A 12276-nucleotide genomic window follows, 5' to 3' on the forward strand; every position below is an offset into this window, starting at 1 on the left:
GATGGAGTTCATGATTTTGATGGTGTCTTCGTCGCTGACGTTGGACCAGGCGGTCAGGCGGTTGGAGGTCGCGGGGTGGTGGTCTCGGTGGTGGGTGCGGGGTGTCGGAGTTGAAGCGGTCGTGGATGTCGGTTATCTTGCGGTAAAAGAAGGTGGCCAGGGAGTTGCACAGGTCTTGTGATGGTGGAATGTCGTTGGTGTTGGAGCTGGGGTTGGAGAGTTCTTTCACGATGCTGAAGAGCTCTTTGGTGTTGTGTGTGTTGTTGTCTAGGCGGTCCTGATGAGTTGGTGGTGTCTGCGGGTGGCGTTCTTGTGGGCTGTGTGGCTCTCTGGTGTTCGGTCGCGGAGCCATTTCTTCTCCAGCTTCCGGCAGGTGCGCTTGGAGGTCCGGAGGTCTTCGGTGAACCAGGCAGTTTTTTTGTTGGTGTGGTTGGTTGTGGAGATTTTGAGAGGGGCGAGGGCGTTGGCGCAGTTGTTGATCCACTGGTTGAGGTTGGTAGCGGCGGTGTCGGGGTCGATGGGGTCGGGGGTTGTCTCAGGGTGAGGGTGTTGGTCAGTTGGTCCTAGGTGACCTTGCCCCAGCAGCGACGTAGACTTCAGACGTAGAAAGGCTAGGATGTCCTTTCAGAGATTCAAACATGCAACCTTCATATTACTGCATGTTTAAGCGGTGACAGGTTAACTCACTGCTCTGTAACCTGAAATACAAACATTGTGCGATTATTTAACGAGCCAAAACATCCAAAAAGGACAAGCAGGGGTCTTGCTTTCAAGAGACCCTGTTGGTGCACATGCAGCACGCTCTTTCTAGCTGCAATTCGTCCATTGCACCGAGCAATAAAAAAAATACCACCCTGTAAAGGATGAATTATTACAGTGTGAAACAAACATTGTCATAGCCAACAGGTCTCGCCTATATGAGATTTATTGTTTTTGCCAATGCTTCTTAGCCATGTTGCAACATGGCTGATAGTAAAGAAAAAAGCTCTATAACACAGCCAGTGTTGACCGCGTCATAGCACTTTATTGTTCCTTTCAGCCATGCTGCACTGAAGCCAGTGCTGCTATTCAATATGGCTAAAAACATTGACAACCCCAATAGATTTTGAACAGGCGAGACCTATTGGCTTTACCAATGCCTGTTATTACGGTTACTGGTCGAACACATGATACCAAGAATTCTACATTTCCCATGACTTGACCCCCTATAAAATTAGACATGTATGGATATCAACATGGCAACTTAGAGCAGGGATCAGTAAAACATGTAAAATACACACATGTTCAAAAATAATACACTGCTAAATAGCACAATCCATTAAATTAAAAAACAACAGTTTAATAAACGTAATGGTATAGCTAAGTAGGACAACACAGCATAAAATATAGGACTGCAGTGACATAAAAAACATATCCAGCCACCATCTCAGCAACAAATCCTTAACTTTACACCTGTGTTTGGATTTGAAGCTAAGATAAGAACAACATGGGCAAAATTGCTTACCTGCTACCACTGCCAGGGCCGCCTAGCTCAATAGCCCACTTGAACCGTCTGCCCCTATTGGCGACCTGGCCCGTTGCTGCTGCCATCACTCAGCACTGCAAAATATGGAAAAAGTATTTAGATTAGTAATGAGTGTGTGACAAATGAAACAGGTTTGTCTTGAGGGGTCCCTCCCCTCAGTCAACTCTACTCCCACTTTTCTCACTCAATCACAATACGCCCTCATTGCTAGCACATTAGTACAGCCTTTTCCTATGGTTCCAAGACTTTTCACTGTGGTTAAATTCCTGCAAAGTGGATGACATCAAAATGTTTAGGTCGAGCCTGGGCAGCACATGCGCTGTTCTGCGATGTATGCTGTATTTGAGTATGGACTTGAAGCTCCGCCAACTCTCTGCCCATATTTTTCATTGGCTTGTGCCATTGCCCTTTGTAAATGCTGGATTCTGATTCGTTAATAGGCTTGTTAGTCCCTCCTTAGTACCACCTCGTCTCCATTTGTAACCTCCCATGAGGACTGGCCCTTTTACTCCTGTTACATGGTGGGTCTCATTTAGTCTGTAAGCACTATGTTCTTTAATGAGTTTCTCTTACTGAAGGAGCGACATGCTTTCCTGCAGTATTCAGTGCGACATGGACTTTCACTTTCCAAGCAGCCCGGGACAATGGTGGCCGCTTCTTTGAAATGAAATTGGTCTCTCATTTACAAGAGTTTGAGCTATTGTCATTGTAAATTACAATGCCTTTTATTTAGGTGTTAATTATCAAAACAGACCAATAAAAGGCATTGTCATTTACAATGCCAATAGCTTAAACTCTTGCAAATGCGAGACCTATTGCATTGCTTGTTATGAATAGTTACAGTTACCAAATGTAACCTCCTGCCTTCAAAGCTTTGGTTCACAGAAACCTCTTACTGACATTCAAGCACACAGTACCACGACCCTATAATCTTACCCACATTAGCAGACACACTAGGCAGCGGAGTGGCAGCTATGATAGAAAAAAACACTCTCAGCCCACTTTCCTTCTGCAACACATGCAACATACAGGCATGCAACACCACGAAAACAAAATTAAACAATTTACAATGCAATGGTCTCGGCATCATTAAAGGTAGAGCTATTGGCATTGCTCATGACATTTTTTTTAAATCTTAAATAAATGGCATTGTCATTTACATTGCCAATAGCTTAATCGCTAAATAAATGGCATTGTCATTTACAATGCCAATAGGTTAATCACTCGCAAATGCATGACCTATTGCATTTACACCCACACAGAGCCACACACACAAAGCCACCCACACACACAGAGCCACCCACACAGAGCCCCCCCACACACACACACACACAGAGCCCCCCCACACACAACCACACAGCCCCACAAACACAGAGCCCCCCACACACACACTAATTAAATAGCACAAAGTCTTCATACAAATAAAAACATAATCAGCTATAAATTTGGTAGGAGTTCATTTTTTTACTTTAAACTTCTAAAACAAATCGTATATAATGGATGTTGTACATAAACATGCATCTCATAACACATCTATAGGAGGAAAAACGAATAATTCTTGAATTTCATAGTAATTTTATGATCTTTATTGATCCTATAATGCACATGTTAATGTTGTAGTACACTATAATTGGTGGGCGACATAGCTGATAAGCAGAAGGTTAGCAGATTAGAGCAAAAGAGAGGCCTCTTATTTGATACGAAACATCTCAAGTAACCACATTATCCTTGCACTTACAGCTTTCCCAAAACTCACAAAAAAAGGGAGACCTAAGACTTAAGGAAATTACTCCTCCCACCGAATACCCATCTGTTTATGTGGCAGGCTTTTTAGTTAAACACTTATTCACCTTTATATGGGACAGTAAGGATGTATTTAACAAGTTTGAAGATGTACACTGAACGCAGGATGCTATAAGACTTATAAGGCGGGATGTGGTACTACCAACTGCAGGACACTGTTATAAGCTCCAGGTTTCCTCCTCTAATGCCAACCCTTTTCATATGTTGGTATGAGAGGGAGCATCTATGGTGCATCGACTGCAGGATGGATGGACCACCTCTAATGCTGGGGCCATTATACAGAAGACGTTATAATCTGGTAAGGGGCAGTTAACGAACAGTTTCATGAATCTCTGAAACAAAACCCCTTTAGTGTGTCATTAACGATGCAACCTCCCAATTAAATATTGATTTTTTAAATGTATTCCATTGATGTTCGCCCAGCAACATCCCGGTGACCGTGTGTGCCCCGAAATAAACATGAAGCACTCTGCACGATGACAAGCCAGAGGCTTTGCAAGACAATATGCTTCAAGGAGGAACATTTATGAGATGCCAACTCTACCTCGAAAGCAACTCAGTTTCAGGAGAGAAGAGACTGCGCTCCAGCTCGGATTTGACATAGGTCGGGTTTTTATCCCAGCCTCATTTTACCGCTCCATAAATATCTTTAACCCACCAACCAACAAACCCCATCCACACGCACCTCTCGTCAGGCACTCTTCCAGGCGACTACGAGGAACTCTTTTAGCCTCGACACTTCCGGATTACCTGCCTCACTTCCAATGGTGTTGCATTCCCAGCCTCGCTCTGAAGTCTCTTCTCTATCTCATTTTGAACGGCGGTGCGTTTCTAGCCTCGCTCTGAGGTCTCTTGGTTACACTAACAGGACTGGACCTTATAGCCCGAGAGGTTAGGTCCCCGTTTACCGGGTGCCGGACCCCGTAAAATATTGATACCTATGGGAGTTCTACTTAGTGTGATGGCACCGATTATCTAGTAAACACGGAAATCGGACTTCTGAACTACTCATCGGACCAGGCTCTAGGCGAGTGCCATCTTGGATTGGGACGCAGTTCTCGAAGAGACGAGCGATAGAAACCCACCCGTCTCGTAGAATTGCCTTTGTATGTGCTGCATTTGAGTCTGTTGCTTCTGTTCGCGAGCGTGATGCCCCAATGTAGTTTTGCTGTTTATTTCTTATAACGTGTAACGTTCGTATTATCCATCATCAACCGCTACTCCGTTTAAAGATGTTCACCGATGAGTTATATACGCTTTGTTTTTTTTTATTCTGCACGTGCAAGTAATGTTGCAACATCACACCGCAAAGGAGGTGACACGCGAGGTCAAGGTTTTCTCCATGGTAATGCAAAACAAGCTGGTGAGGGAGCCAGGCTAAGTAACATGAAAAACAAGGATTACCCAACACGACCACGTTTCTCCGAGGCAAGGCAGAAATGCCTCGGAGAAAGTGTTGTCTTTTTCCGATTCGGGGTGTGGTTTATTTTCTCTCCTCTTCCCATTGGCTGGAAGGTAAAATTCCAGCCAATGGGAAGAGGAGAGAAAGTAAATGGAAAGAAGCTTAAACAAGCATTGGAAATGCAATAGGTCTCGCATTAGGAAAGTTTGCGCTATTGGTCTTATAAATGACCTTTTTTTATTTATGTTTTGTTTTTAAAATAGCCAAATTAATAGCTTTGTCATTTACAATGCCAATAGTTATAACTTTAGCAAATGTGACACCTATAGCATTTGTAATGCAACATGTTTTGTATTTACGTGACTTAGATGTATTGATATTACAAATAACAATGGTTTTTGATTTATTTAAATAATTAATACTTAAATAATTTATGTAATTTGTAATGGCAATAGCTTTAACTTTTGTAATTAACTTTTGTGAAGATTATGTTCAGGGTTTTTTATTGTGACGAAAATTCAAGAACAGAAGTGAAATATTAACATTTTTGAAAACAGCTTGAAACATTGAAAGAACATATTCGAACCAGTGATGCTGTGGTTGCGCAGAGTGATGCTGTGGTTGCGCAGAGTGATGCTGTGGCTGCGCAGAGTGATGCTGTGGCTGCGCAGAGTGATGCTGTTGCTGCGCAGAGTGATGCTGTGGCTGCGCAGAGTGATGCTGTGGCTGCGCAGAGTGATGCTGTGGTTGCGCCGAGTGATGCTGTGGTTGCGCCGAGTGATGCTGTGGTTGCGCCGAGTGATGCTGTGGTTGCGCCGAGTGATGCTGTGGTTGCACCGTGGTTGCGCCGAGTGATGCTGTGGTTGCGCCGAGTGATGCGCAAGTGGTTGCGCCGAGTGATGCTGTGGTTGCGTTGAGCGATGCTGGGGTGGCGCTGAGTGATGCTGGGGTGGCGCTGAGTGATGCTGGGGTGGCACTGAGTGATGCTAGGGTGGCGCTGAGTGATAATGTGGTGGTGCTGAGTGATGCTGGGGTAGCGCTGAGTGATGATGTGGTGATGCTGAGTGGTGCGGAGTGATGCTGGGGTGATGCGGAGTGAAGATGTGGTGATGGTGAGTGGTGCTGAGTGATGCTGGGGTGGTGCTGATTGATGCTGTAGTGTTGCTGAGTGATGCTGTGGTGGTGCTGAGTGGTGCTGTGGTGGTGCTGCTGAGTGGTGCTGTGGTGGTGCTGAGTGATGCTATGGTGGTGCTGAGTGATGCTATGGTGGTGCTGAGTGATGCTGTGGTGGTGCTGAGTGATGCTGTGGTGGTGCTGAGTGATGCTGTGGTGGTGCTGTGTGATGCTGTGGAGGTGCTGTGTGATGCTGTGGTGGTGCTGAGTGGTGCTGTGGTGGTGCTGAGTGATGCTGTGGTGATGCTGTGGTGGTGCTGTGGTGGTGCTGAGTGATGCTCTGGTGGTGCTGTGGTGGTGCTGTGGTGGTGCTGTGGTGGTGCTGTGGTGGTGCTGAGTGATGCTGTGGTGGTGCTGAGTGATGCTGTGGTGGTGCTGAGTGATGCTGTGGTGGTGCTGAGTGATGCTGTGGTGGTGCTGAGTGATGCTGTGGTGGTGCTGAGTGGGAGATGGGGAGAGGGAGAAAAGGGAGAGCAGGGAGAGGGAGAGGGTAAAGAGAGGGGGAGAGAGAAAAGAGAGGGGGAGAGAGAAGAGAGAGAGGGGGAGAGAGGAGAGGGAGACGGGGAGAGAGGAGAGGGAAGAGAGGGAATGGGAGAGAGGAAGAGGGAAGTGAGGGAAAGGGAGAGAGGGTAGAGGGAGGGTAAGAAGAGAGGGGGAGGACGAGAGCTAAGGACGGAGGGGAGAGGGGAGGGAGAGAGAGAGGAGAGCAGGCAGAGGGGGAGATGGGGAGAGGGAGAACAAGCATTGGCATGGCCAATCGGGCTTGCTTTTGGGACCTTCTAAGTATTTATTTATGCAGTATAATATCCTTTGTGCAACTACATCAACTGTTGCGGGGCTAAACTCTTATAAGGTCCCAAATGGGAAACCTATTGGTTATGCCAATGCTTTGTGTGGTTGTGTGTGTGTGGTTGTGTGTGTGTAGTTGTGTGTGTGTAGTTGTGTGTGTGTAGTTGTGTGTGTGTAGTTGTGTGTGTGTAGTTGTGTTTGTGTAGTTGTGTGTGTGTGTGGTTGTGTGTGTGTGGTTGTGTGTTTGTGGCCTGCGTGTGTGGTTGTATATGTGTTTGTGTGTGTGGTTGTGTGTGTGCTTTTGGTTGTGTGTGTGTGTGTGTGTCGTGTGTGTCTGATTGTGTGGTTGTGTTTGTGGTTGTGTGTGTGGTTGTCTGTGTGTGTGTGTGTGGTTGTATGTGTGGTTGTGGTTGGTTGTGCGTCAGTGGCCGGCTCATAAGGAAAACGTTTTCTCCCTGCATTTTTTAATAAGAAATTAAAGACCGGATAAATCTATAAATCAAAATAAAATCAAGTGGCAAAAATGGGATTAGATTGTTTAAATGTCACCACTTCATCATTGCCCCAACACACCTGAGAAATCTAAACTCAACAGAACATTTATTAAAATGCAGAGCTACCAATTTGCTTCAAACCATATTCAGCACTTATTGCACCAATTACTTGCAAACGGTAGTTAGGAAAGTGAAAGAGGCATGCTAATGAAATTTAATGAAATATTTAGCAGGACCCGATCTTAAGCCATTTGTGAGCAATACCACTGTTAACTAATCCAACATCAGACACCGGCTGTAGGGTAGAGAAGAATAGAAACGTAATGCAGTAAAGGACTGTAAAATACTCTATAAATGCACACAACTGTAACTGAAAGAACCCAAATACAATTGTATTTAGCATCAAATGCTCACCACCACCTGAACAGGAGTGTACTTTAGCAAGAGAGCTGGTGTGCCCTGGCTACTGCACCACTCCTTTATTTTTATATGTATGTTTGATTTTTTTTACATATTGCACAGGTTTGCAAAATAAATCACAACCCAACGCCAAACTTATTAGCTTTTTCCAATGCTTATTATACATTTGATTTAAGTCTAATTTCAGACCATTTCTCAAAGGAGTATTTTATACTTGCAATACAAACATTATTCTGTGTTTTTGAGTTGACACTGTCTGATTATCTGGAATAGGAAGTTTGAGTGTTATTCATTGTTCATTTCCCTGGAATAAGGATCGCAATGGAATGCTGGTGTTAATTGCAAGCATATTGAGGGCAGCCGCAATGGTACCCTCGACAGTGTAATACACACCCTGGTATAATTATTATTCTTGACATACTTTAGGCATCCACAGTTTGACAATGGCTACGCCTGGTATAGTGCTGGTCATGGCATAATACTGGTAGTTCAAAGTTAGAGAAGTATAGATGGGTTAGACATGTTATAAAAATGATTAGTCAGGTACAATGTTATTTTATTTGCTCCCTTCATTGCCTAGGTTTTGTTTTCGTTTTTTTTTACATAAAAGGCTTGTTCCGCTACACGTAAGATTTACCACCATTAATACATAATGCCAACTGCTCAGCTACTAACGTTTTTGAGTCCATGTGAATAATTGAGCAAATGCTTTAGGTGGCTCTGATTACCGGGATAGCGTGGGTCCATGACTTACTTTAATGACGAGTTAATGGGGGGGATGGATCTGCGGAGTGGATAGACAGCAACAATAAAGAGGAGAGTACATTGACTGGAAAGGAGGGATTAAAAGGCAGATAATCTAGACAAATGAAAAATTTAATGAGCGCTGCAAAGAGTAAAGCCACTGATACAGGAAAGGGGGGAACGGGGAAAAGAGGAGCGTTGTGAACGGGTGAACTGGGTGACAGAATGGAGCAACACAGGGAGCTGGTGACAATAGTACACCGCAGCGGGGGTGCACAAATTTACATTTGCTTGCAACGTTGGAAACATTGTCCCTTGTTCACAAAAGTGGGTGAAGTGTCTGACTTCGTCTCGCTATTCCTTAGTGATGGCCGGCCACTAAGTCTCTGCAGCCAGAGGAAGGATTTCCTTTTCAAATATGCCAGGGCTAGCTGTCTACCAGTGACCAGCAAAGGTCAAATGAGAAACCGATTACTTCCATTGCTGCACAATGACCTGATTTGTAGCCATATTGATATAACTATGGAAGACATCACTTTCTCACCTTTTGCCAGCATGCTTGTTTGCCTGCAGGGTGCCCGTGAAACAACTCCAGTTCAAAAGGCAGCTGATAAGGAGGGGCGTGGTTTAAGATTGACCGAATGCGAGCCTAACGCAAACAAGCAAAAACAAGAAAGCAAAGCAAACAGCTGGAGAAGAGAGAAAACGTCAGGAATCGAAGTAAAGAGGAGGATGCAAGGAGAGGTACAGAGGGAGTTAATGATAGTAACGTTGAAAGTTCACCCAGACCAGCGGGAGGAAAGGAGAGACTAGGTGGAGAATGAGGAGAGGGACAAGGCTCCGTAGGAGGGGGAGCAAAGGGAAACACAAGAAGAGAAATGCAAACCAAAGTAGATGCATAAAAGGAGACACGGCCGGCGGCCGTGAAACTGAAAGTACGGCCGGCCGGCCGTGAATAATTAGGGGATAAGCTTTTGGGAGGGAGGCTGGGCTGCCTTTGATGTGGTAATGCGAGGCAGGCAGGCAGGCGGCTGGTGGCATTGTGCACGAGCTTTTTAGGGCTTGCGCAATTACCTAAAAAGCACATGCACTACGTGGAATCGCCAGTGGAATCGTGCTTGGTTAAACGCTGTTTAAGCCCCTATAGAGCTTCGCCTCCCCTTGTGAATCTACCCAAGTGACAAAGTGGATCCATACAATTCTTGCAATAGCTCCTGTGCGGATAGGTGGCACAGTTGACCTCTGTTGTGCCTCTGTCCTGCCTCCAGACATGATGACTTAGAGCTGCATTAAACCCAGATCTTTTGACTGGGTGTGAGTGTTTGATTGATATTAAACCCAGATCTTTTGACTGGGTGTGAGTGTTTGATTGATAGAGTGGGCTAAAGAACGGTGATGGATTAAACCCGGATCTTTTGACTGGGTGTGAGTGTTTGATTGATTCAGATGCTCCTTCCATCACCACCCCCTTTTGTACCGCTTAGAGCTGCATAAAGGCACCACTACTGCAAGCTGACGTCAGTATATTCATTACACCATTCTGCACCCAAGAAACCGGAGGGTAGCTAACAGGATAGACTTTTGACAGGAAGGGTGTGAAAGGTAACTTGAACCCATATTAATTCCAAAAAGTCCAATCCACAGAAATTGCAGGTGGGTAGGTGGCAGCCGCAGTCCGTGCAGGTAACAGCAGTGGGGAGGTGTAAGAGGGGATTTTGAGGGACGATGCAGAGGGAAAATTAGTTATTTAATTTTCCCTCTGCATCGTCCCTCAAAATCCCTCCTTACCCGGCCCCACCGCTATTACCTGCATAGATCGTGGCTGGTAGGTGGTGAGGAATCAGCAGTTAGACAGAAAGTGTGACCAAAAGTAAATAACGGACTCATTTGATGGTAGGCTCGAACCACAGATTCTCAGCTTGTAAATGAATAGCACAACAATGTCACCTCCAAGGATGTGGGACTGGGGAGTGGAGTACATAAGGAACTCTTGCCGGACCAGAAGTGCAAAACGACCTCCCTATGGACTTGAGAATTAATATAGTAGTACCAGAAAGGTATGGACAGATGCTCACGTTTGCCAGATCCCAAAACTGGAATCCCTGATGTAAAGCAGTTGTTGAGGACTTTTCTTCATGTGGAAAGAGCCCGAAGACCCCCAGGAGGATATTTCTTGGCTAGTGTATAATACTGTTTAATGAAGTGAACAAACCATAGGAACAAGGTCCTTTTCTAGACCAACTTTACTTTCTTTGCACCATGAAACCCAAAGGGTGATTATTCACCTGGTGCTACTTAGTCCTATTAATGTTGTATCGAAGGGTACACCCCGAATCCAATGAATCCAAACGGTGTAGCCTTATCAGAGCAACTATGCTGTGAAGGGTTTGATGTAGTATATCCCTTTCCATGTAAGTGTCAGCATGCACCATATGCTCAATTATTGCAGTTCCAGAACAGGATGGCAAGAACTCAGGTCTTTGCCTGCATGAGCTCGAGTCTGCCCTATAGAGAGACAGAAACACAGTAACTACCCAGGGCGGCTCTCGGAATAATGGAAAATCATACTCATTTCAGAAGGGTGTGAAAACGTAGCTCTTACTCAATGCTTTTGCACAGCATTAGTAGGTTTGCCTTGCTCTGCCCTGGAGTTATATGCTTTAAGGTAGCCCTGCAGACTGGCGAAGAAGGCTTAAATCCTGGCACAAAAACATTGGATGTAGACTGAAAAGGGAGGGAACGTATAGTGGGCGCAATATACCGACAGCGGGGTGGAAAGAGGAGGAGGAAGGAGCCAAGTCCATGGCCACCGAGAGGCCAGAGTTTTGAGTACAAAGGGCAGAGGCCTTTTGGTAGACTGCTGAGCAGCACACCGCCTCCCAGCTGTCCGCGGAGATGGGCATGCATAGGTGTCTTTGAGGAGATACGGCGGGAGAACAAAAGGGCCGCCGCGATGAAGTGCGCGCACTGCACGCAAGAGATCCCTCCATTCTTCTTTTTTCCCCACGCCATAGAACCCATTGAAGTTACAGAAATCAATTAAGTACCAGCCACGTGCCAGCTCTAGGGGTGTGGGGTACTGGAGGGGAGAGAATCAATTACCAGATGGCGGCCAGGTGAAATTTGACAGCTTCCAGTGATAATTACAAGCCCACCGTTAAGACAAGGATGCAGAGCCGTGCTTCTTCTGCCTCAGAGAGAGACCCCCTCCCCATCCAAGCGTTGGAGACACAAAGTACCTCACGGGGCGGGGACACATATACAGCACTGAGGGAATGGCGAAGGCTGGCCACAGAGTGGTAACAAGCGGAGGTCCCGGAAATATATCATTGCACAGGAGCGCACTCTCCCATCCCGATCATGCCCCGGGTGGTGGGGAGTGAAGCCGGCCAAGACTCTCACCACGAATACATAAAAAAGAAACAGTATGAAAATTCCAGGTCTAGGCCTCCCGTTTTTTTAAAGTGTTAAGCAGACCACATGCAGAATATCATTTAAAGGGGCATGGCATGAGGACCATCATAACAAGCGCTAAACCACAAGCATGGCAGTGAAAGTTGATTGTTGTGAGAGAGAGGTGGGGCCGCGATTGGTGTGTGTGTGAGTGCGCAGTCTACTCATTTTCAACACTGCACTCGTGCTTGTGGAGCACCCCTATTCGCTCCCGCAAGGTGGATGCCACCACAAGCACGAGTGTGTGTTTGAAAATGAACAGAGCTACGGCTAAAGGCGTTGCGTAGGGGAGACCTAAAAGCTCAATCAATCAATCGCATTTGTAAAGCGTGCTACTCAACCGCTAGGGTCTCAAGGCGCTGGGGTGGAGGGGGGGGGGAGGAGGGGCATTGGCTGCTACTGCTCGAAAAGCCAGGCCTTGAGTTGCTTCCTGAAGGAGAGATGGTCCTGGGTGAGTCGTAGGTGGGTGGGGA

General features: G+C 46.0%; 1 protein-coding gene across 2 annotated transcripts in view; it reads right to left on the bottom strand.

Moving 5' to 3' along the window:
* The window catches only part of LOC147665774 (ER membrane protein complex subunit 4-like), a 162898-nt gene that overhangs the window by 107417 nt on the left and 43205 nt on the right, over positions 1-12276 (bottom strand). For both annotated transcript variants that reach the window (XM_086949491.1, XM_086949492.1), the window contains exon 2: positions 1505-1599. In XM_086949491.1, coding sequence (XP_086805617.1) covers positions 1505-1590 — 86 coding nt within the window. In that variant the 5' untranslated portion in view covers positions 1591-1599. The remainder of the gene's footprint in view (positions 1-1504; positions 1600-12276) is intronic.

Source organism: Lissotriton vulgaris, unplaced genomic scaffold (genome assembly GCF_964263255.1).
Source record: "Lissotriton vulgaris unplaced genomic scaffold, aLisVul1.2 SCAFFOLD_622, whole genome shotgun sequence".
NCBI classification, from domain to species: domain Eukaryota; kingdom Metazoa; phylum Chordata; class Amphibia; order Caudata; family Salamandridae; genus Lissotriton; species Lissotriton vulgaris.